The sequence below is a fragment of the Oscarella lobularis genome, chromosome 15, assembly GCF_947507565.1.
Source record: "Oscarella lobularis chromosome 15, ooOscLobu1.1, whole genome shotgun sequence".
NCBI classification, from domain to species: Eukaryota; Metazoa; Porifera; class Homoscleromorpha; order Homosclerophorida; family Oscarellidae; genus Oscarella; species Oscarella lobularis.
In genome coordinates, this window is record NC_089189.1 from 1,419,229 (window position 1) to 1,440,875 (window position 21,647).

The 21,647-nt window shown below is 46.7% G+C and overlaps 2 protein-coding genes across 5 annotated transcripts; both read left to right on the forward strand.

The window, feature by feature from the left end:
• LOC136196208 (teneurin-3-like) lies at positions 1-9,600 on the forward strand. Its single transcript, XM_065985725.1, has 27 exons — positions 1-325; positions 383-412; positions 575-1,013; positions 1,074-1,297; positions 1,342-1,437; positions 1,484-1,579; positions 1,633-1,737; positions 1,795-1,887; positions 1,942-2,034; positions 2,089-2,196; positions 2,247-2,288; positions 2,342-2,543; positions 2,597-2,861; positions 2,919-3,074; positions 3,136-3,504; positions 3,563-3,790; positions 3,845-4,139; positions 4,185-4,471; positions 4,519-4,594; positions 4,660-4,786; positions 4,837-4,997; positions 5,048-5,196; positions 5,254-6,711; positions 6,845-6,924; positions 6,979-7,122; positions 7,190-7,274; positions 7,334-9,600. Exons 1-27 carry the CDS (start codon positions 103-105, stop codon positions 9,464-9,466), a joined length of 7,764 nt encoding a protein of 2,587 aa, XP_065841797.1. The 5' UTR covers positions 1-102; the 3' UTR covers positions 9,467-9,600.
• Positions 9,601-10,012: 412 nt separating this feature from the next.
• Positions 10,013-20,141, forward strand: LOC136196209 (neurogenic locus notch homolog protein 1-like). 4 transcript variants are annotated; one of them, XM_065985726.1, is made up of 41 exons: positions 10,013-10,153; positions 10,267-10,310; positions 10,383-10,635; positions 10,686-10,768; positions 10,826-11,260; positions 11,381-11,530; positions 11,588-11,818; positions 11,865-11,937; positions 11,989-12,164; positions 12,290-12,431; positions 12,484-12,692; positions 12,738-12,950; positions 13,068-13,289; positions 13,347-13,469; positions 13,597-13,914; positions 13,967-14,163; positions 14,212-14,507; positions 14,735-14,901; positions 14,964-15,101; positions 15,154-15,367; positions 15,472-16,022; positions 16,074-16,170; positions 16,223-16,366; positions 16,412-16,546; positions 16,600-16,725; positions 16,780-16,905; positions 16,951-17,079; positions 17,134-17,262; positions 17,317-17,445; positions 17,493-17,633; positions 17,695-17,823; positions 17,878-18,012; positions 18,087-18,221; positions 18,277-18,405; positions 18,463-18,597; positions 18,646-18,783; positions 18,843-18,938; positions 19,061-19,367; positions 19,416-19,560; positions 19,616-19,716; positions 19,774-20,141. In XM_065985726.1, exons 3-41 carry the CDS (start codon positions 10,389-10,391, stop codon positions 19,967-19,969), a joined length of 6,987 nt encoding a protein of 2,328 aa, XP_065841798.1. In that variant the 5' UTR covers positions 10,013-10,153; positions 10,267-10,310; positions 10,383-10,388; the 3' UTR covers positions 19,970-20,141. The 4 variants fall into 4 exon arrangements, with proteins under 4 accessions (XP_065841798.1, XP_065841799.1, XP_065841801.1 ...); XM_065985727.1 differs by having other exon boundaries at positions 10,388-10,635; XM_065985728.1 differs by having other exon boundaries at positions 10,044-10,153; positions 10,271-10,310.
• Positions 20,142-21,647: the final 1,506 nt, after the last annotated feature.

A 21,647-nucleotide genomic window follows, 5' to 3' on the forward strand; every position in this document is an offset into this window, starting at 1 on the left:
ATGATCACGTGACGAGGGTTAACTCGCGGGCGTTCCTCCTCGCCCCAAGCTGGCGCAAGCATAAAAGGGATTTCTGGGCTTGGCCTGTCCCGTCGAACAGCGATGGAGATGAAAGCCATTCGTCGATCCGAGTCCCGTCGAATAGCTATGGAGATGCAAGCTATTCGTCGATCCGAAAGTCCTTCATACGACGACGAGGAAGACACCTCCGCTGAAAAAAACAGCAATGAAGGAAGCGGAACGGGCAACAGAAAATGGAAAATCGTCTCTACTCTAGCGTTTTTCATTGCCGCTGGACTTCTAGCAGCCGTCATTGTGCTAGCAGGTAAAAGTACCCGGTGTGCATGCCCTTCCGTATCCTACCCCTCCGTGTTCACTCTAGTGAAGTCGACGGTTGAAGTGCCCTCTACAGGTAAGCAGCCGACTCCTACAGCTAGCAAAATTTACTACAGGCGCTGGCTTGCAAACGAAAGAGAAACCCATAATCTTCTTTGAAAACGTGATGTAGATCTAGCGTTTTCTCAGAAGATTTCTAGGCTGGAGCTAATATTATAATGATCGACTCACGCTTTAGAGACGTCTGGCTCAAAGAATCCTGTCAGCTCAATAGCTGACACAGCAGCTTCACCAAAATTACCTACGACCACGGCAAGCAGTCAAACCACTGAGAGTCCAGGCAGAACGACTGTGCGTGGAACTGAATCTTTGACTGCATCTATTCTCGGGTCAACACTGCCAACTGTTCATATTCAGGGAACCACTAGTACAAAGCATTCTCTAGGAACTACCACCCCTTCAATAATACGAAACGTGACTGCAAACGGTCAAATCTTCAATGTGTCTGTTGTTCCGCTTGTCATGACATATATGGAAAGTCGACTGGCCCAGACGGTGTCGATGATGGTGCAAATTCAAGTGAGGTCTGATGACGAAGTAGATTTGGCTGTTTACGGTCGAAAAAACTCTCTTCCAACGCACACTCGCTACGACTTTACCCAACCTCTTGTGTCTATGTGAGACCAAATACGCATATAGTTACTTTGCAGTACATTTTCTTGTATATTTTGTCAAAGGAGGAGGATAGCACTCCAAACATTTCAAGTTTCGGAAGTTCTTACCTCCGGCTTGTGGTACTTCTCTCTGTTCAACGGAGGTCAACGAACTATACAGGCCGCGCTGCGACTCGTACCGTCTTCACCGCCGTTGCCGTGCCCAGGAGATTGTTCCGGAAACGGCGTCTGTTTCAATGGGAGCTGCGTCTGTTTACCGCCGTGGCAGGAGGATGATTGCTCAAAATGTACTAAATCAACGGGTTTGGTAAAGTTTTGATTTTCTTTTTAGTTGGATGCAGTTCGTCCGGCTGTGGCGATAACGGAAAGTGCAATAACGGTGCATGTGTTTGTGATGAGGGGTGGAAAGGAGCTGATTGCAGCAAAAGTGGATTTGTATAATTATTTACCTTTTACTACCCTCAGTTTTCTAGTTGATTGCCTACCGGCTGATTGCAGTGGGAACGGCCGATGTTTTGACGGCACTTGCGATTGCGACGACCATTGGAAAGGCAATGGCTGTGAGAGAGGTAAGAGTTCCTTCACTATGGAAAGCCTTCACATGGAATGAGTTATTTTTCAGAAAGAAAATTGTGTCTCTATAACTGCTCGAATCACGGTGTCTGCAACGACGACGTGGGGCTATGTGTTTGCGACGCTATGTTTACGGGAGCTGGCTGTAGCGTTGGTAAAATACGTCCTTGCTCACTCTGTAGCCGTCCTTTCTAAATTTTTCATTTTCTAGCACTCTGCATTAACGACTGCAACGGAAACGGGAACTGCGTAAACGGAAGTTGCAACTGCAACCCTCAGTGGAGTGGGCTTGCTTGTGACACTTGTGAGAGAACGCTCTTTTTTGCTTTTGGAGTTGCTTCACTTCTCTTCTGTGTAGTCGCGTGCGCTGTGGAATGTGACTTACACGGAATCTGCGACAACGGAACGTGCATTTGTGAAAAAGGATGGAAGGGAAAAAATTGTCGGACAGGTCATCATTTTTTCCCTTTCCAGAACTTATCACCTAGTCGAGTTTTCTTTTTAGACGCTTGTCCAAACAACTGTCATCAGACAGGTTCGTGCGCAAAGAACGACGAAGGGGAGTGGCACTGTGCCTGCCTACCGGGTTTCAGAGGCGAAAGTTGCAATATAGGTCACTCTTTCTCTAAGGGCATGCAGCGTATAGAACCTGCTTGCATTTAGGCATTGAAGGCATTTGCAACGACGGGTTGGACAATGATGCCGGTTTTCCTCGTTCGAGTTGAAATAGATCGCTTTTCTTATGACAACGTCTGTAGATTCACTCTCTGATTGCAACGATCCCGACTGCTGCAACTCTTCCGAATGCATAAACAATGTGGCATGCATGGCAGCGCCGGATCCCGCTGAGCTGGTAGTGAACGAAACGTTCAACTCTTCCGTTTCGTTCTACGAAACCATTCAATTTCTGTTTGATTCCGGTCTGCAATGGAACGTCGATGTGGCTCAGATTGACGAGGCGTAGGTTGCGTTCACTGTCCATTTTCTCCCTCCGTCATTAGATAATTTTCAAGGCGAGTCGGCGTTGTCAAAGGCATAGTGACGACTCGTGACACAACTCCGTTGACAGGAGTCACTGTCGCCGTGCTGAATAAGCCGGTTTACGGTCAAACATTGACGCGATCAGACGGCTCTTACGACATTGCCGTGAACGGCGGTGGCTCCCTGACGGTGACATTTAACAAAAATGACTTCATCGGCTCTCAGAGATCGATTGCAGTACCAGTCAACGATTACGTGAGAGCTGATGACGTCGCCCTCATTCCTCTCGATATGAAGGTTGCTTTCTTTCGTGATTATTTCTGCTGTTATTGTGAATGCTGGTACATTGTTTAGGCGACAGAGATTGATTTGGAGAGTGGAGGCGATGATGTCAAAGTAGCGGCTGGTAGTCGCGTAGAAGACGAGTCAGGGTCTCGGCAGGGCGTACTCATATTTCCTCCTAATACTCAGGCAACGATTGTGCCAACAAATGAGACGGCCAACAACGTGGTAAATTGTTGTAACTGAACAAAGGCGTCTGCGATTTTCTATTTTTTTTCTTCCTTTTCAGACCGTAGCAAAGCCTGTAATTCGAGTCACAGAATACACCGTCGGCAGTGGGGGACGCGATGCTATGCCAGCTGAGTTACCGCCTTATTCCGGCTACACCTACGCTGTGGAATTGAGTTTGGATCAGGCGTCGGTGAACGGATCTACGGAGGTCGTCTTCAATCAGACACTTGCCTACTACGTGGAAAATTATCTTGGGTTTCCGGTCGGAAGTGCCGTGCCTGTCGGCTACTACAACAGAACGCTAGGCGAATGGGTGGCTTCCGAGAATGGACGTGTCGTCATGGTGCTCAATGTCACTACCTCGGTGCACGGAAAACCGATTGCTGTATTGGATGTCAGCGGGAACGGAGTACCAGCAACGCCACAGGCAAGCAGCTACTATATATAGTGTGCTAGAAACCGATTGAAATCTTTCCTCCTTTTAGGAACTGAAAACTCTCGGAGTTCTCGAAAAAGAGTTGCTGGAACTTGGGTTGAGGTACACTGCCAATCAAAGTCTTTGGCGCATTCCAATTCGTCATTTTACGCCGTGGGATTGCAATTGGCCGTTTGGACCTCCGAGGGACGGTTGCTCGCCTTTTCAGTGCTTTCCAAAAAAGCCCATTAAAAATCCGAGTCCACCAGAAGATCCGAAGGATCCGTGTCAGTCCAAGGTATGCAATTGGTTGCAAGTCTAATTCTTTGAATTTACTCTAATGCTTTTGTAGGGTTCAATTATCATTCCGCAAACGCAAGCGCTCGGAGAGGAGCTCAGCATTGCCGGAACGTCAATGAGTCTCTTTTACTTCAGTGACCGAGTTCTTGGCTACAAGCCTATTCTTACCATACCTCTGACGGCTGCCTCCATACCGGCGTCTCTCAAAGCTGTACACCTCAGAGTTGTAATTAGAGGAAAGACGTTTGAGAAGAAGTTTCCGCCGTCGCCTAATCTGCAATATCAGTTTGTGTGGGACAGAAAAGACGGCTACGGACGAACGGTCATTGGTCAAGTGACCGCATTTAGTGAGTTGAATATTCTTGTCGTTATTTGTATTTATTTTTGTTTAGTTAGCATTGGCTACGAGTACGGATTGGTCTATTATCCAGTGTCGTCGGATTTTCGATCAAGTTTTAATCGCCTTTCGCAAGCAACCGTTTCGAGGCCAGTGAGTCGTCAAAGTGAGACAGCCGTGTTCTGGGAGAAGCGGTCTTCCGTCATTGGAAACGCTTTTGGACCCGTCGAAGTGTCTGGTTTGGGTGGCTGGTCTATCAGCGCTCATCACTCGTACGATCCGGCATCCGGCGTTCTGTATAGGGGGGACGGTAAAAGAACTCACTTCCGGGATCGTTCAAAGGTTTGAGACAGAGTCAATGTCTTTTTTTCGGTTCATTTTGCGTTCAGGTTATTGAAACACTGGTGGGTAACGGTGCTAAAAGACCAAAAGATTGCCTTCAATGTCGTTCTTCATCTCTCTCTGGTATTTAACAACGTTATTTAATATGTCATTTTTTTGTAATTTTGTTTCTCTTCTTCTCTTCACAGCTGCGTCTTCCTTGCTTTTGCCTGTTTGCATTGCTGTTGGTGCCGACGGCAGTGTGTTCATCGGTGACTACGAGTTGATTCGAAAAGTTCATCCCGGAGGAAACATGACGACTGTCGTCGATTTCAGGTTACACATACACACTCATTTGTAGGCATTCGACGGACACTCTCTTTTAGTACCTCGCCACCCAATTATGCGTATTACATTGCAATCAGTCCTGTGAACGGCGACCTGTTCATCTCTTACCCAAGAACAAGGCGAATCTACAGACTGAAAGCGTCGCTGTTGTCGTCTGGCCGGTCTCCTATTACCTTGGACGATGTTGACAAAGTTCCAGGTGCGGTATGGCTTTGTAATATAGTCTTGAAATTATTAACTTTCAATTAGGAGCAACTGTGTTTGCTGGCACGGGAGAAAAGTGTCATGGGTGGGACGAGAGTTGTGGCGATGACGGCCTCGCTGTCAACGCTCGCCTCTCTACTCCTAAAGGAATTTCTGTTGGATCTCGAAGTGACGTTTACTTTGCCGATGGAAAGGCGAGTAACTTTCAATTTTCTCGTAGCAAAACAATAGGCGCTGCCGTTGGTCTTTAGGTAATACGGCAGATTGGCGTTGACGGGGTTATAAGTACCTTTGCCGGGTCTCGTCAGCCGCGTGGCTGCTCACCGCCCGGCTGCACGATCGACGAAATCGAAAACGGCGACGTCGAACTTGATCGTGCCTACTTCGACTGGCCGACAGACGTCGTGGTGCAACGCGATGATGAGTCAGTTTACTTTGTCGACGGTAACGACGTTTATCACGTCACTCGCGAAGGCCGAGTGCGACTCGTTGCAGGCCATGCTCCGCACGTTACGCCTGTGTTAGAAATTTATGACGACGAAGGCAAAATAAGCAATCAATTCACTTCTCGTCGCGCTACGTCAGTCGACTTTAACAGACTTCAAGGATTAGCCATATGGCGCGACGGTTCGGTGTACTTTACAGAAACAGATGGTCGTCGCATCAATCGCGTTTTACTACTCGATCAGGACGGCTTTGTTAATCTCATTGCGGGCGTTGATTCTGATTGCGACTGCCGATCTTGCTCGTGCTTTGCCGGCGACGATCAAGCAGCAATTTCAGCAAAGCTTTCTTATCCTTCGGCTGTTGTTTTATCGCCCGATGGCGGTCAACTCTACGTCGCTGATCAGGGTAATGTTCGCGTGAGGATGGTGCGCATTTCACTTCCTTCAGCATCGAGAGGCGGTCACTACGTCATTCCGTCGGACGACGGCCATCACGCCTTTTTATTTGACGTTACGGGTCGTCACGTATCGACGGCACTTGCTTCATCCGGTGAAGTTGTACAGACATTTGAATACGAGGACTTTGACACGCCGCGGGGCCAGCAAGGACTGCTGATGGCAATTCGCGACCACTACAATAATTCGCTCTTTGTGCGGCGTGCGTCGGATGGTCACGCTTTTGCGCTCGAGTCGAGCTACGGCTATCGGACGAATCTTAAAATGAATGACGACGGTTATCTGGGTCAAATCGTTGATCCTACTGGGACAGCTGTTCTCTTCTCGTATCACGACTCCGAGGGGTTGCTGGCATCGACTACGGATCCACGCAATTTGGTGCACGCGTACCAATACGATGAGTATGGTCGGCTTATTCGAGACAGGCAGCCGGACGGCGGCACGACGTTTGCCTCTAAGGCTAGCGACAATCGAGTCGACGTCCGATCGGAATCTGGACGTGGGTACAGCGTTGAATTAGCGAACATTGGGTCGGAGTCACGGCAGATTTTTACAGAGTCGAGTGGTGCAAAGACCGTTTCCAAAGACTTGAGAGACGGATCACAGTCTGTTTTATACGAAGACGGTTCGAAGACATTTATAGAGACAGCGTCTCATCCAATATGGGGTCAACAGTTACCCGTCGTTTCGAATATGACTTCAAGTCTGCCGTCTGGCCTTACTAAAGAAATATTGTCAAGACGTTATGCAGATTTTGCGACAAAGAACGATCCACTCTCCGTGACCAGATTTGGTCATACAATGTCGGTAAGATTTAATGTTTTTTGTGTAACGATAAATTGTAGTATTTTAAAATTAAAATATCCTGTCATTTAATTTAGTTTCTGTTACGACTACATGTAGGCTCATTGTGACCCCGAAAACACGTGTTTCTTTTAAGGTGTCTGGATCTGATCTCGTTGAAGTTGAGTACGTTAGATCAACAAAGACAAGAACTGTCAAGTTTCTAAATGCTAACATGTGAGTTGTTCTGGGATCACAGGCTTGGCAGTGGTAAAGGCTAGTATTTTGTAGGGAAAGAAAATCGATATATAACAAATACGACCAAGTAGTCGAGTTCGTTACGACTGCTTCCGGTCTTTTTCCGACGAAGACAGCGTACAATCATAACGGTCTCGTCAGCTCACAGAGTCAGGGAAACTCAACGCGAGAATTTAAATACATATCCTTTCTGTACCTGCCGCGTATATTTAGTTCTACTGCTTGCTTTCCTTGACAGTATTTTATACGACCTGAATGGTCGAATCGTTGAGGCGGTGCTAGAGGGAAATACTGTGGCTACCTTTCACTATGAACAGGGAGAGGAAAAGGTACAGTATACCGGAGTCGCACAGCTGAAGTTCTGAGTAACTGGTTCTGTCTTCATTAGCCGAGAACTATGAGACTAGCGAGCGGGAAAAATTACACTTTCACCTACGACTATTTTGACGAGTTGGAAACTATAAAGATGCCTAGCGGATCGGTTCATCGCCTAATATCAACCGTTGCACTTGGCGAAACGACAGCCGCGTACGCTGCTCCAAATCAGAACTCGTCGTACGCTAACGTTTACGACGTTGACGGCGACCTAATTCTCGAACGCTATCCAAGCGGCAAGCGAGTCATTCGCCAGCGAATGGATCTCGGCGGTCGAATAGCAGAGTCGTCGTTTGACAATTTTGTCGTCGACTACTCGTATAACGACAGAACTGACCGGGTGTCGACGATCCATCGTCATCGCGCCGGGCAACTTGGAACAGTGTCAATCCAGTCGGATGAAGTAGACGATTCGGACCAAATTCTCCAACCTCTTGTCGCTCCCGGAACGTCTACGATATCGTTTCAATACGACGGCGGCTTAGTGACTCGTCAATCGATCAGCCTGGCGAGCGACGATGGAGACGACCTTTCCGTTTCGTTTGCGTACGCGTACGATTCTTTGGTTCGCTTGTCGTCGCGAACGCTGACGATAGACGATGGGAAACAGTCGACACTCGCTTACCAATACGACAGAGCAAATAGAGTTACTCGTTTTGACGACATCTTCATTGACTACAGCCAACCGGGTGTGCACTCGCTCACCGATTCTCGACTTCGGTACAAAACTACGTTTGACGGTCATGGGAAAATAAAGGAGCGTACCGTGACAGTGAACGGAAAGTTTGTTTACAACATGAAACTTGAATACGGCAAACATCTTCGTATTCGTTCGAAGTTGTTGTCGTTTGGCGTTGGTGACTCAGCGACGTACGAGTACGAATACGACGTCGACGGGCAATTGGTCGGCGTTGTAAAAGACGGAGCGACAGTGGAGCGTTATCGTTACGACGCAAACGGAAATAGAATTTCATGGACAGTTAATCAGGCGTCTTATTCTGCGACGTACAACGATGTCGATCAGCTTACCGGTTTTAGTGGCAAAAATCATTATGACGTCGACGAGGACGGATTTTTGACGCGTAAACGGGACAAGAGCTACAGCTACAGTTCACAAGGAGAACTAACGTCGATCGTTGATCTTCTTACTGGGCAAGCTGTTAGATCATACGTCTATGACGGGCTCAATCGACGCGTTGTTGAGACGTCGACGACAACAGGCGGCGTTACAAAATACCTCTACGGCGATCTGTCAAATCAACATCGCGTTACACACGTCGTCACAGCAACAAAAGAGCTAATTTCATTGCACTACGATTTGACCGGTCATCTGATCGCCTTCGATCGCGACGCTCAGCGATACTACGTCGCCGCCGATCAGGTAGGCACGCCATGGGCGGTGATTGACTCGTCGGGAGCAATCGTCAAACGGCTGTCTTATACGACGTACGGCGTCGTTCTAAGCGACACAAATTCGGCTGTGGTCCCCGTGCTTGGCTTTGCCGGCGGGTTAAAGGATTCTGTTGCCGAGCTCGTGCACTTTGCGTATCGCGATTACGACGTGGAGACAGGTCGATGGACGGCCCGCGATCCGAGTCTGTTCACGGCGAATCAGCCAAATTTATATCAGTACGTTTTCAACGATCCTGTCAATTTTCTCGATCCCCTTGGCCTGTTTTGCATTGGCGGATCATTCTATTTCATAGTTGGCGGCGGTGCGGAGATCTGCTATAAGAACGGTCGGGCGTCGATTTGCGTCGAGAAAGGGTACGGTATCGGTTGGGACGTCGGCTTTGATGCGCAAAAGAAACCGTCGCGTTCCAAATTGAGCGTTTTCGGGGAAGCGGGTGTGAGCAAAGGATGGCTGTACGGCAGCGCGGGTGCGAAAATTGGCGGCGAATACGAGCTGACCAAGCCACCGCCGTGCGAGGGTCGAGGCAGCTGGGGCGTTTCTGCGGGTGCAGCCGTTGGGTATCCTACTCCGATTGGTCTCGTTGGTGTTGGTGTTCAAGGGTCTTACGGAAGTTCGGGTGGTAGTTGGAGCGTTGTCGGAGGGGTTTCGGGAGGAGGAAAAACAATTCCGGGTAAAATTGGGTTTGGAGCGCAGGGGAAAGTTGGAATTCGCGGCTGCGTGGGATCCAAATAGATGGCGTTTAGTTCTTTCAAGTATGCGTGAACTTATATTTGTTGTCAAATTTTTCGTAGTTTTTTCTCTTTTCTGTTTCTCGCTACTCTGCTTTATGTTGTGCTGTGGTGTTTATTGGAATAAAATCATGCTCCGTCTGAGGTCTTGTGTGTGTGGCCGTGTGCTCCTGCTTGAATAGAAGCCGTGGCTTATATTTGATGATATATAGTATGATACATAGCATGTATATTTTTGACATTTTGCCCATCCGGATAAGTTTCTGACAGGCTCAGACCACGGATCTTAGATCCGTGCTCAGACTATAGAACACAGAAATGAAAGGATCGGTCTCCCGACTTGAGTCCAAGATCGGCAGATTATTGGAAAGGTTGCTTGCGTGAGCTGCTTGCGTGTACCATATCTATGCGCGTTCCTTTTTGTATGTATATATATATACATATGTATGTATATATGTAGGTGTATCCAGAGCTGGGTGTACCTATGGTCTATCTATGGTGTACTACTCAAGTGACGTATTCCTTATGGTTAGTTACGTCACCGTAACTGCTTAGAATGAATTCGCTGATGGCGGAAGGCGTCTTGTCTTCTCTTTCGTCGACTGCACTAGTCCTCCAAACCTTTGTCAGACAGAGCTCCAGTTCAGAAGCGACAGAAAGTACAAGGGTAGGCATCCTAAGACAATGGCTGGTAAGTGGTTTGCCCGATGTCTACGCTCCGATCGCGGATCCGAAAGGGGCTCCCACGCTGATTACAAGGAGATCGGTACCCGATATAAATTGCCCCGTGATTCTCTCTTCTAGACAGTGTTGTTCAACGTAGCTCGTAACCGAATTTTGTCCTGAAGGTGAGGGGACTATCGATATCCTGGATCTTCGTCAAGTAATTTGCATTTTTGGGACCTCTGCGTGGCCCTCAGCGTAGAATGCACCGAAGCAAGTTCCTCTTTCTTCTGCTCGACCTGATTCTTTGCGCAAGATGCAAATTGTCGTCGTTTCCGGAGCCGTCCTTTCGCACAAGCTTCGCCATGGCTTCTCAAGAGGGTCGGGCTTCCTATCGCGAAGTCTATCATCGATTCGGCGCACTTCCTCACCTCGTGCGAGTCTATGCGAGACCGGAGGACGGAGCGAATGACGGATTCGCCTTCGAAGGGGTCGGATCAGCCGCGCAAGGCAAGGAAGTTTGAGCTAGCGGTATGACGTCATTCGAATGTCGATTTTAGCCGGTGGAAATGCGTACGGAGGTTTGATTTTCGCTTTCGATGACACACGCGTTCGAATTTGGGCTCCCTCGAGGAATAATGGGGTAATAACAGCTCTAGATAATTAGCTCTGGATTATTTATTGATTTTTTTGTCTTTAGTCGGGGGATGGGCGAATTGTTTGGATAGGAACCGGGTGGGCGGGGAACAAGAACGGCCAATCTTCTCAACGTGCTACAGTCATAGTCGAAGCGTGGAAAACGGGACCACGCCCGTCATGGTCGAAATCGATTACCATGACAGCCCAAACGGTTGGATCTTACCAAGAATTAATTTCTGGACTCGGCTCGTATCCGGAACGTATCGAAGTTACAGTCAAAGCCCTGTCTGGCAATAATAGCGGGTTTCTGTTCTATGGGGCGGGGGCGGGGCAATGTGATGACAGTTCATCCTCGTACGGTGGAGTCGTCTTCGCCTATTCGTACGACTCGGTGCGATTGTGGACGGCTCACAGGAACGATGGCACTTCGCGTGGGTACTGTCTTCTCGTCGATGATGGATGGGGAGAAGGAGTGAATAGCCAGCAGTCTACGATAGTAAGATAAATATCGGATTTAGGAGTAATTTTTAAATTTATACGGGTTCTTTTATCGTTGTCCTTTGCAAAACGTTTTAATGGTTTGCCAATTAGCCAGCACTTACTCTTTTTGTATTAGTGCGATGTGACAGTGTCTGTTTGGTTGGACGAGCTACCTCCGCCTTCGTTTATATCGAGTTGGGTTGCCATGGAATCCCAAAAGGGATCGGACTCGTACAAGGAAATCTGGCACGGTTTGGGAGCCGTTCCAACTCACATAAAAATACAAGTACGGTATTACCAAAACGTCTATTTAATTGATTCTTGCAATTAAATCGTGACGTAGGTCCAAGCCACGGACGGAAACAATGCTGGTTTCTTATTTGAAGCGATTGGATCGATAATGAAAGATGACACGGATGGAGGCAATTACGGTGGACTGGCATTTTCCTATGACTCTAACGTCGTCCGACTTTGGGCCCCGAGTAAAAATCTCACGTCTGATAAAGGCAGACTAATAATGGTTCAAGACGGATGGGGAAGAGAGATTAACATTCAAGCATCGAATAAGGGAAAGGTGAGAAAGACGATTTATGTATATATAAGTCTTATACTTTATAAAGGTGAGAGTTGTTGCATGGACCAGTTGCAAGGAAAACGAGGGTTTTCTATATGAAGGCTACTGCAGGCAAAACAGTAAGACATCTTGAGGCATATTGAAAGTCATGTGACTAATGGGAAATGTAGGCGTTAGCCGGTATGAATGGATGTATGATGAGTGGGGCGAATGCTCCGCCGTGTGCGGGAGAGGCACTGAAACTCGTTTAGAATCAGGCTGCCGGTCACAGAACTATGAGAAAATATTGAGCTGTGATTTTGGACAGAATAAGGGAACGCTGTGCGGATTTACGACGACGAAACAGGTACTAGGCGTAGCTGGTAAATGAAATAAGGTTGCTTCAACTATAGTGTTTTAATCACGTGATCAAAATAATGAATAATTTACATTGGCTCTTTAGTGGACTTAAAATTTATGCTGTATTCGTAGGATATTACGCGAGAGATTCCAGAATGGAAACTGCGTCAAGGAGCCACAACGAGCACCGATACCGGACCGTCTCATGATCATACTACTGGATCTGGTTATTACGTCTACACAGAAACAAGCAACATAGGAAAAGGAGGATTAGGTACGGAGACGGAGTAATTTCCTTCACATGAATGAAGTCTTTTGTTATTCAGGAATTTTGACTAGTCCGGATATACAAGGAGACTCGTCATGCGAACTTACTTTCTACTGGCTTTCTCACGGGTCAGACGTGGGAGTTTTGAGCGTAGAAATATTTTCAGTGGGCGCATCATGGAAAACAGTGTGGGAAACCTACTATGAGCACGGGCTGGTTTGGAGACGAGCGTGGATACCGTTAGATGAATACCAGTCTTTTACGAAAGTAAGTTTATAAGTTACGCAGGATTTTATTTATTGTTTTCATTAGGTTCGGTTTGTTCATGAAGTTGGAAAACTGTCGAGTAGTAAAACTAATGCTTTTCAAGGAGACGCTGCCATTGACGATATCATTATGACGTGCCACAGTCGAAACTCAAAATTGTTTAACTCTACCTTAGCGGAATGCAGGAAGTATCAGTTTCCTATTCCAGGATGCATTGTATCCGCCAAAGAGTACACTTCAACTGGTCCAGCTTACTCGGTACGAAATACTGTACATTATTAGTCTCAAGTTCAGAAATCTGTAGCTATATAGATGTATTTCAGAAATCGCTTTTTATTAATAGTAAATCAATGTAATGCGAGCGACCTCTATTAGATAAATTCAAGTAATGGCATCGATTACGTGAAAGCTTCTGGAATTCGAAGCGACGTTGTTGCTGATTATAAATTTGAGGTCATTCAGCCAGGTGGTTATTTTTTGTGGATGCGGACAGTGGGAAATCAAAGCTCAACTCGAATCAGCATAGACGGAAGAGACACTAAAGAATGGGATACGGGAGGGCAGACAGAAGTGCAATGGCATACTAACCCAACCAATGTGAGAGCAGTAGGATTCATTAATTAACACGAGTTTTAACTGACTGCTTTTCAAAAGGTTCTCCAACTTGGCTCTGGAATTCATACTATTTCTATTAAACAAGTCACTTTCGGGTTTCAGTTTAGCAATTTAGCTATAATTTCACAGCAAGTCAACTCCTATGAGCCACTTGGTTTACAGGTATCCTGATAAAAATTCTTTACTCTTTTATACGTATGTAGTATTATACGTGTAGTAGTGAATACTCGAGTAAATAGCTGACAATTGTGCTCATATTACAATATTAATCAAGCTTCTTTCTCTTCAGAGTTTTCTCGTTCCCGACTCATCGCTATCGGCTTCACATAGTAAAGCATCAAAAGGCTGCTCTCCTCTAGGCTTTAGACTTCACTCAGCGTCAGGCTGGTGCAGCGATGAAGCCCAACTCAACACCTACATAACAATTATCCTTCCCCGCCTCGCCATGATAAATCAAATTGCGTATCAGGGACTGCCGACGGGAAGCGACCGAACCACGGAATTTCAAGTGGACTATTCTCTCGATGGATTGAAATTCAATACGTTCATGAGCGGATCCTCACTGCCCTACACATTCAAGGAGGATCCTATGAAACACGGCGTTCAGGCAATAAATATATAATATTTTCCTTGAATACCGTCTACGTTTCTTTGAGCAGAGTGCGCTGTTTCCGTACGTTTTGCCGGCCAAAGCATTGCGAATTATTCCTAAGAGTTGGGTGGGCGTCAAAGCATTGAGAGTCGAGCTATACGGAAGGTATGAGGACGACGGAACGTGCACGCGATCTGGCCCCGTGGACGTCAAGCAACCGTGCGTGGGAGATGCTCAGTGTTCAGCCCAGGGTCGATGCAACGGGTAGCCCATACTTTTTCTATTTCAATTGGCGTACATATTTCTCTGTAGTTCTATGAGCGACGATTGCGTGTGCAGTGCTGGTTTTTACGGCAATCGCTGCTACGGCGATTATTGCTCTCCTAACCCGTGTAAAAGCAATGGAACGTGTTTCGGTGCAGAGGGTGGATATTATTGCGACTGTCCTCCGGGTCGCAAGGGCCTTCTGTGCGAGAATTCGTGCGAATTGAATCGCTACGGCCGGAATTGTGCAAATGCGTGCAACTGCTCAGCGCGAGGAACCTGCGATCCTAGAGATGGCAGCTGTTCGTGTTTTCGGGGTTATAAGGGTGAAAATTGCGAGAAACGTAAGTTGAATAGCATCAGTTCAGGAATAAGCCTTGTGCAGTGATTAGTGGGGACGTTTTTCTATACACGATGCTAGAAACACGTCCTCGAATTTTCTATATTTATAACAACATGTCTTTAATTAATTAAACATTGCAATCTTAGGATCGTTAGAATGCGGCTGATTTAATTGCTCTAATTTTTTACGCTATTTTTATTTTTTAACGAGAGGTTTTCTTTTTGCAAGCGTGTGACAAGGGAACGTTTGGGCTTTTGTGCCGGCAATCGTGTACCTGTAAAAATGCCGCTGGTTGCGACCACGTAACAGGAAAATGCACGTGCACCAGTGGATTCTACGGCGCCTTTTGCGACATTCCTTGCAACGGAACGACTTGGGGTCCCTACTGCACCACGGTAAACATTTGCTGTTTGATCACCATTTTGCAATGTAAATTTTCTTTTGTTAATCTTACAAGGTCTGTAACTGCAAAAACGGTGCATTTTGCGATGGAATTACGGGCAAGTGCGACTGTTTAGCCGGCTACAACGGATCCGATTGCAGTCAAGAGTGCCCCTCGGGCTCATACGGAAAAGATTGCGTCAATAAATGCAAAGTATTGAAATACCCTCGGCTAAAGCGTGCAAGTGCCACATTCTTTGTACTAGTGTCGAAATGGCGGTCTATGCGACAAATCGACCGGAGCTTGCACGTGCGTTTCTCCTGGGTTCACCGGCGTGTTTTGCGATCAGCCTTGCCCCTTTTCAAAGTGGGGTAGGAATTGCCAGAACGCTTGTCGTTGCAGCAACGGCGCTACGTGCGATTCAATCGACGGCGCGTGCGTGTGCACGAGAGGCTGGACGGGTCAGCACTGCACTGAAGGTACATAGAAGAAACAGTCTCTATTCTTAAGAGTCGACAGCTCCTAGGCTGTCCCTTACGTTCCGCATTTAAGCCGTCTTTGACTGTAACTTAATCTCTTTTAGTTTGTCTGTCTGGCTTCTACGGCTTCAACTGCTCTCATCGTTGCCTGTGCTCGAACGGGGCCCAGTGCAATCGCTTTACGGGCGATTGCAGTTGTTCTTCAAATTGCACGTGCAGCCCTGGATGGAAGGGCGACACCTGCGATGTCGCGTGCACGGCAAACGAGTGGGGAGCGGGTTGCAAAGAGAAGTGCACGTGCTCAGCTCACGGCACGTGCGATCGCTTTGACGGCACTTGCTCCTGCCTTTCCGGGTATGTCGGCAGAAATTGCGACAGCAGCTGTTCGGCAGGTTTCTATGGCGATGCCTGCTTGCAAAATTGCACGTGCGTCGTCGCCAATACGAAATCGTGTCGCCATACCGACGGCTATTGCGCTTGCAAAGCGGGATGGGAAGGCGTGGCGTGTGCGAGAGAGTGCAGTCATGGTTACTGGGGTGTGGGATGCGCGCAGGCATGTCTCTGTCGGAATGGTGCTGATTGCGATTCGGTGGATGGATCGTGCACGTGCACACCTGGTTACCAAGGCAAATATTGCGATGTTCCCTGTCTTAGCGTAAGAGAACTTTTTAACGTTACTAGGCATTCTATTGGCTTTAACCTTTAGGGCTACTACGGCATTGGATGCACGAAATTATGCCGCTGCGTACATGGAACGTGTAACAATACTAACGGAGCCTGCACGTGCAGTTCAGGCTGGCATGGTACGCTATTAAAAAATTAAAAAATGCCATGTAGTTTTTACATCATTTGTAGGCGTTTACTGCGATTCGCCGTGCCCGAGTGGATACTACGGATTGTCTTGCTCTAAGTCCTGCAATTGTGGTGGCGGATCGTGCGATCACGTTACAGGAGATTGTAGCTGCTTGTCGGGCTACAAGGGCGTCACGTGCTCAGAAAGTAAGATCACGGAAACTATCAAAATAACGCTACGCGGTCTTCTAGTTTGCCCTAACGGGACGTATGGTTTGAATTGCGCGTCAGCTTGTCCTGTTTGTTCTCATGGTCAAGGAGTGTGTCATCACATCACTGGGCATTGTCCCTGTGCTCCAGGCTACGTGGGGTCGTCCTGTACTCAAAGTAACGTCGTCTGTATTGTCTAATGCGCGTGATGCGACGATTCCTCTTTCTAGCTTGTCCTTTGAATAAGTATGGAATTTTTTGCCGCTCTGACTGTAAATGCGTTCACGGGCAGTGTGATCACGTAACCGGATCGTGTTCTTGTTCGAAAGGATACACAGGAACGTATTGTAACAAAGGTCAATTGATTATCAGTCTTCTAATTATTTATTGTAATTGGGTTTCTGAGTCAGCGTGCCCTCCCGGTTATTATGGACGCAACTGCGCTCTGAAATGCGCGTGTGTGCACGGATCGTGTGAAAGCGTGAATGGAAAATGCACATGCAGTCCTGGCTATACAGGAAGCGCTTGCAACAACCGTAATATACCCGTCAATCTCTCAACTTTCTGAGACTTTATCCTAGCTTGTACGCCGGGCAAATACGGTCTTGGGTGCACGTTGAACTGCAAGTGCTCAAACGGTGCATCGTGCAATCATACAAATGGTCTCTGCATGTGTGGATCCGGATGGATGGGACCTCAATGCGATAGACGTTAGTCAAGCACCGCACGTGCGCAAAACGTTTTGACGTCGGATTTTTCTTTAGCCTGCGGTGCAATGAGCTACGGACCCAATTGCGCGCTCTCTTGCAATTGTGTTCGCGCAAGCGAATGTAATAGGTTTACAGGCGATTGCTTTTGTTTGCCAGGCTGGCAAGGGGCAACGTGTAGCAATGGTGCAGGGAGAATACAGACGGCTTCTGCGTCTTTAGTCAATTCGTATTTTTTAGCTTGCTCTGAAGGACATTTCGGCTTAAACTGCAGCTTCTCCTGCGACTGTGGCAAAGAGAAAGGATGCCATCATGAAACTGGTCAGTGCTTTTGTCCCAGAGGCTTCACGGGGCGTTCGTGTAATCAAGGCAAGCTACTGTGTACCTACTGGGTTGTTAGGGTTATCTTTCTTCAGTTTGCCCCAGCGGATTTCATGGTCTTAATTGCACTGAAAGCTGCCAATGTGAGAAGGACAATACCTTTGTTGGCCAGCAATGCAATCCCATCACCGGTACATGTAACTGCAAATCAGGATACACAGGAAATTGCAAAACAAGTCAGATTAGCTGCCAGCTTGCATGGGCAGGGAAAAGAGAAGCAAAACATATTTTTTGCAGGTTGTCCAGATTTTACGTTTGGGCTCAATTGTTCTTCTGCATGCGCGTGCACCAACGGTGGCGTCTGCAATCCTGTTAACGGTTCGTGTTCATGCTTACCGGGCTATACCGGACCACAGTGCGAAACAGGTGATGGTAGAGAAATTCCCAAGCTTCCTATTGCCAGTGGCTTTGATTGTTTAGTCTGTCCGTCCGGATTTTACGGCGAAGACTGTCGCTTGCCTTGCAGCTGCCTTAGTTCTCACACAAATACTTGCTCTCCCATTGATGGTAGGTGCGAATGCCTTCCAGGATATCAGGGAGAACAATGTCAAGAAGGTGGAGAATGATAGAATTGCGTCATAACATTTATCTGAATGGAGCTATAATTGTTTTTCTTGGTTGTGTTGTAGATTGTTCTGCAGGATGGTTTGGCTTGAGCTGTTTTTTCCCGTGCAATTGCTCGTTCGCCCACTCTTCCGGCTGTGATGCGAAGACTGGGAAATGCTTATGCGCAGAGGGATGGATGGGTTCGAATTGTCGAACAGGTTGTACCAGGTGTCAAAATCTGCTCATCAGATATTTGAAATGTCGTTTCATTAGTCTGTGACAACGGATGGTTTGGTCAGAATTGCCAGGATAAATGCCGATGTGCTAATGAGGGAGACTGCAATCGCTTTACCGGACACTGCGACTGCAAACCTGGGTTTACAGGAAAATTCTGCACTCAAAGTACGCCATAAGCAGTAATTTTTTGTTTTACGTGATGCATCCTCTTTGTCTTTTCAGAATGCACCGGGTTTGCCTATGGTCCTGATTGTGGCAATATGTGCAACTGCAGCTACAATACGACAAAAGACTGTCATCACGTCACAGGCATTTGCCGCTGCAAACCGGGCTACACCGGTGGCACGTGTTCGCAAGGCAAGGGCTGAATAGTCAATATTGCATTGATTTACTTTCTAAGTTCAGTGTGCTCTTTCGCGTCTTGGGGAGATGAATGTATGCAGTCTTGCCCTGTCTGCTCTCCTCACATTGGAGGCTCGTGCAGGCCAGAGGATGGAAGTTGCATTTGCTTAGCCGGTTTTACGTCGTATTACTGCAATTCGGGTAATTTGGAGCGCTCTCGGTTTACGTACGTACGTACGTACGTATCTGTGTTTTCTTAGATTGTCCGAAGGGTTTCTATGGTATCAATTGTTCCTCAATGTGCCATCCATGCGCCGAAGGTTACTTGTGCAATCACGTGCACGGATCATGTCAAGGTACTGTAAGACGAGATTCATTCTCTCGAATATTTATTTACGTAAGAGCTTAAAAATTATTTGAATCTTAACTAACATCCGTTGGATTCAATGGGACGTCACCTTATGCTATTGTCATCTAGATACGGCGGCGTCTGTTTTTTCTATTCAATTTTCGGCTATTTATGAAGATCTTCTCAATGCTAATCTCCAATCGGATATAAGGACGGGCTTGGCACGGCTTTTCAGCCTTTACGCTCCGCCTCATATCAATACCAGCTATTTGGCTTACAGCGAAAACGAAACTGAGGGCGTTCTCCAGTCGCTGGCGCGCTCTTCTATGACACATAACATCCCGCTTCCTGGTGCAAGACAAAGTTCATTTCCCGGACAATACGTTATGGCCTATAATAGCGATTTTGTCGCTAGAATATTGAACGTCAAACCGAGGTAAAGCGACAAATTTCTAGCCTGTAATTTATGTATTTAGTGTTTTAGTGGACTATTGGATTTTGTTATTTACTACAGAAATTGGCTCGTATTGAAAAGCAAAGCAATGGAGATACTGTCTCCAATCTCGATGGATATACTTCGACAATATTTTTCTGTTGAAGTGATCGAAATTTCGACAGAGTCTGTGAAAGTAAGATACCGTTTTATTGCTTTGACGATGTGACCAGTTATGAATAATATTTCAGGATGATTCAAACTCTGTACTACTTCCCGTGCTGCTTTCTACGGGAGCAATTGTTCTTCTCATTATAGCTATATCTACAGGTATAGCGATTTGCAGAACAAGGTTAGCGTTATGTTGAATAAAGTTTTCTTTGGTTGGCCAAGTCTTCTATGCATTTAGAGCCAAGTCTAAACGTCCTCCTGTGTATGAATATGATATGAAACGAAAGAATTCGCAGCAGACTTTTGCATCTACGACGAGCTCGCGTCATCACTTCAATAATCTCTGCTATGACATCATGGCTGAAATCGAAATTGAAGACAACCTTAATCAGACTATCGCTAATCCACTTTATCGGCATCCTAACTTGGCATAGAAGGATGAAGAGAATAAAGCAAGATTAAGTGCCGTGTACGACGTAGGCAAAACGGATACATCTGTAGGTTAGAGGGATCGACTGTCCATTCTGCATGAGACAAATTGGAGTCTTTTTTACTACTTTATGATTCGATTGTTTCTCATTTATTTTTATTTTTATTGTAAAGGGATTGTTCATGGTGAGCGCTTTCAAATTGGTCGATTTCACAACGATTCGATTCAAATTATTACTCACTTCTTCGAAGGTACAGCGTTTTTCTAAGCAGCAAATTTGACTCGGAGGAGACCGATGTACAATAGCAATGCAATGCGTCTGTCTAATCGTTTTCTGTTTTCCGATATATTGAGCCGACCACCGCAGTTGTACGGGGTGGCAAACGCAGTTTGCGAGCCCGTATAACGGCGGAGGGAGGCTGTCTCAAACGTGATCTTAGGGCCGGAAGTGTATGTCATGCAGCATGTGAAGTGTATGTCATTCAGCAGCGGACCGTGACAAGCTGAAGAATACCAAATATCTTAAATCCGCCGCCAGCCTTGGGTACATTTTCAAACCCCTATTATTTGAAGTTTTTGGAAGGTGGAGTCCTGTCCTCTTCGAATTTTGTACGACTGTCGCGTCACGCGCCTTCGAAGATCATCCAGCAGATAAGGCGGAGTTCCTCCACTACTGGCGTCGTCGACTGTCCGTTTGCATTCAAAGAGAAAATGCCGACATTATTCTGAAGAAAATGTCATCAATACTACGTGCTGATGATTCTGATCCCATTCCCCAACCAGCGGACTCATATGTTCGCTGGTTCGTCCCGTCTTAGCGTATGTGTTAGGTATACTGTTTCGTTGTGTAATATGTCAATCCATTTTTAGTCCCCTTCTCTGATGTCACACGTATGTAGACTTTAAATGTTTATCACTTTCGTATACTAGAGAATGATGGCCCGGTGTTCACCGTGTTGCCATCATGCAGAGCCTCCCACCGCTTATCGTACGCGACTGCATTACATAGTATGACGTCATAAATTTTTAGTTGCCACATATTCACGTAGTCATCACTGCCCTTAGCCCTACAGCTCAGTCCTACCTACATACTGTACATAGCTACATAATTGCAATGTTTTTGTAATTAGGCGCTTTTCTGACGTATTGTATCTAATTGTATTTCATAATTTGCTCGAAGACATGCACATGTACGGGTCATATTTCCGGTTACCCGTACACGCATACACACCCACGTACAAACTGTACATGAGTGGATACTTTTGATTGTGACGTCAGAGCGTGACAATCAAATCTCTCGTTTCGGTTTCTCAGCGCATTTATGAAGCGGAAAATAGCACAGATCAATTTGACACAGGGGTTTCTAAGCATTTTTTCTGTTTATCAAAAGAAAAAACGCTTTATTCGCGCCGCAAATCGCCTCTTTCGGATCACCGTTTTGGACCCTATGTTGCGCATGCGCTTTTACGAAGTAAAGGTTTTTCCTAAGTGACGTCACAATAGCGTGACCGACAGACAGACAGACAGACAGACAGACAGAAAGACAGACACACTTCCGGCCCTAAGATCACGTTTGAGAGAGCCTCCCTCCTTCGTTATACGGGCTCCACCCGTACAACTGCGGTGGTCGGCTCCATAACTAGATAATGATGGCTTGGATAGCCATCATGAGGAGCCTCCCA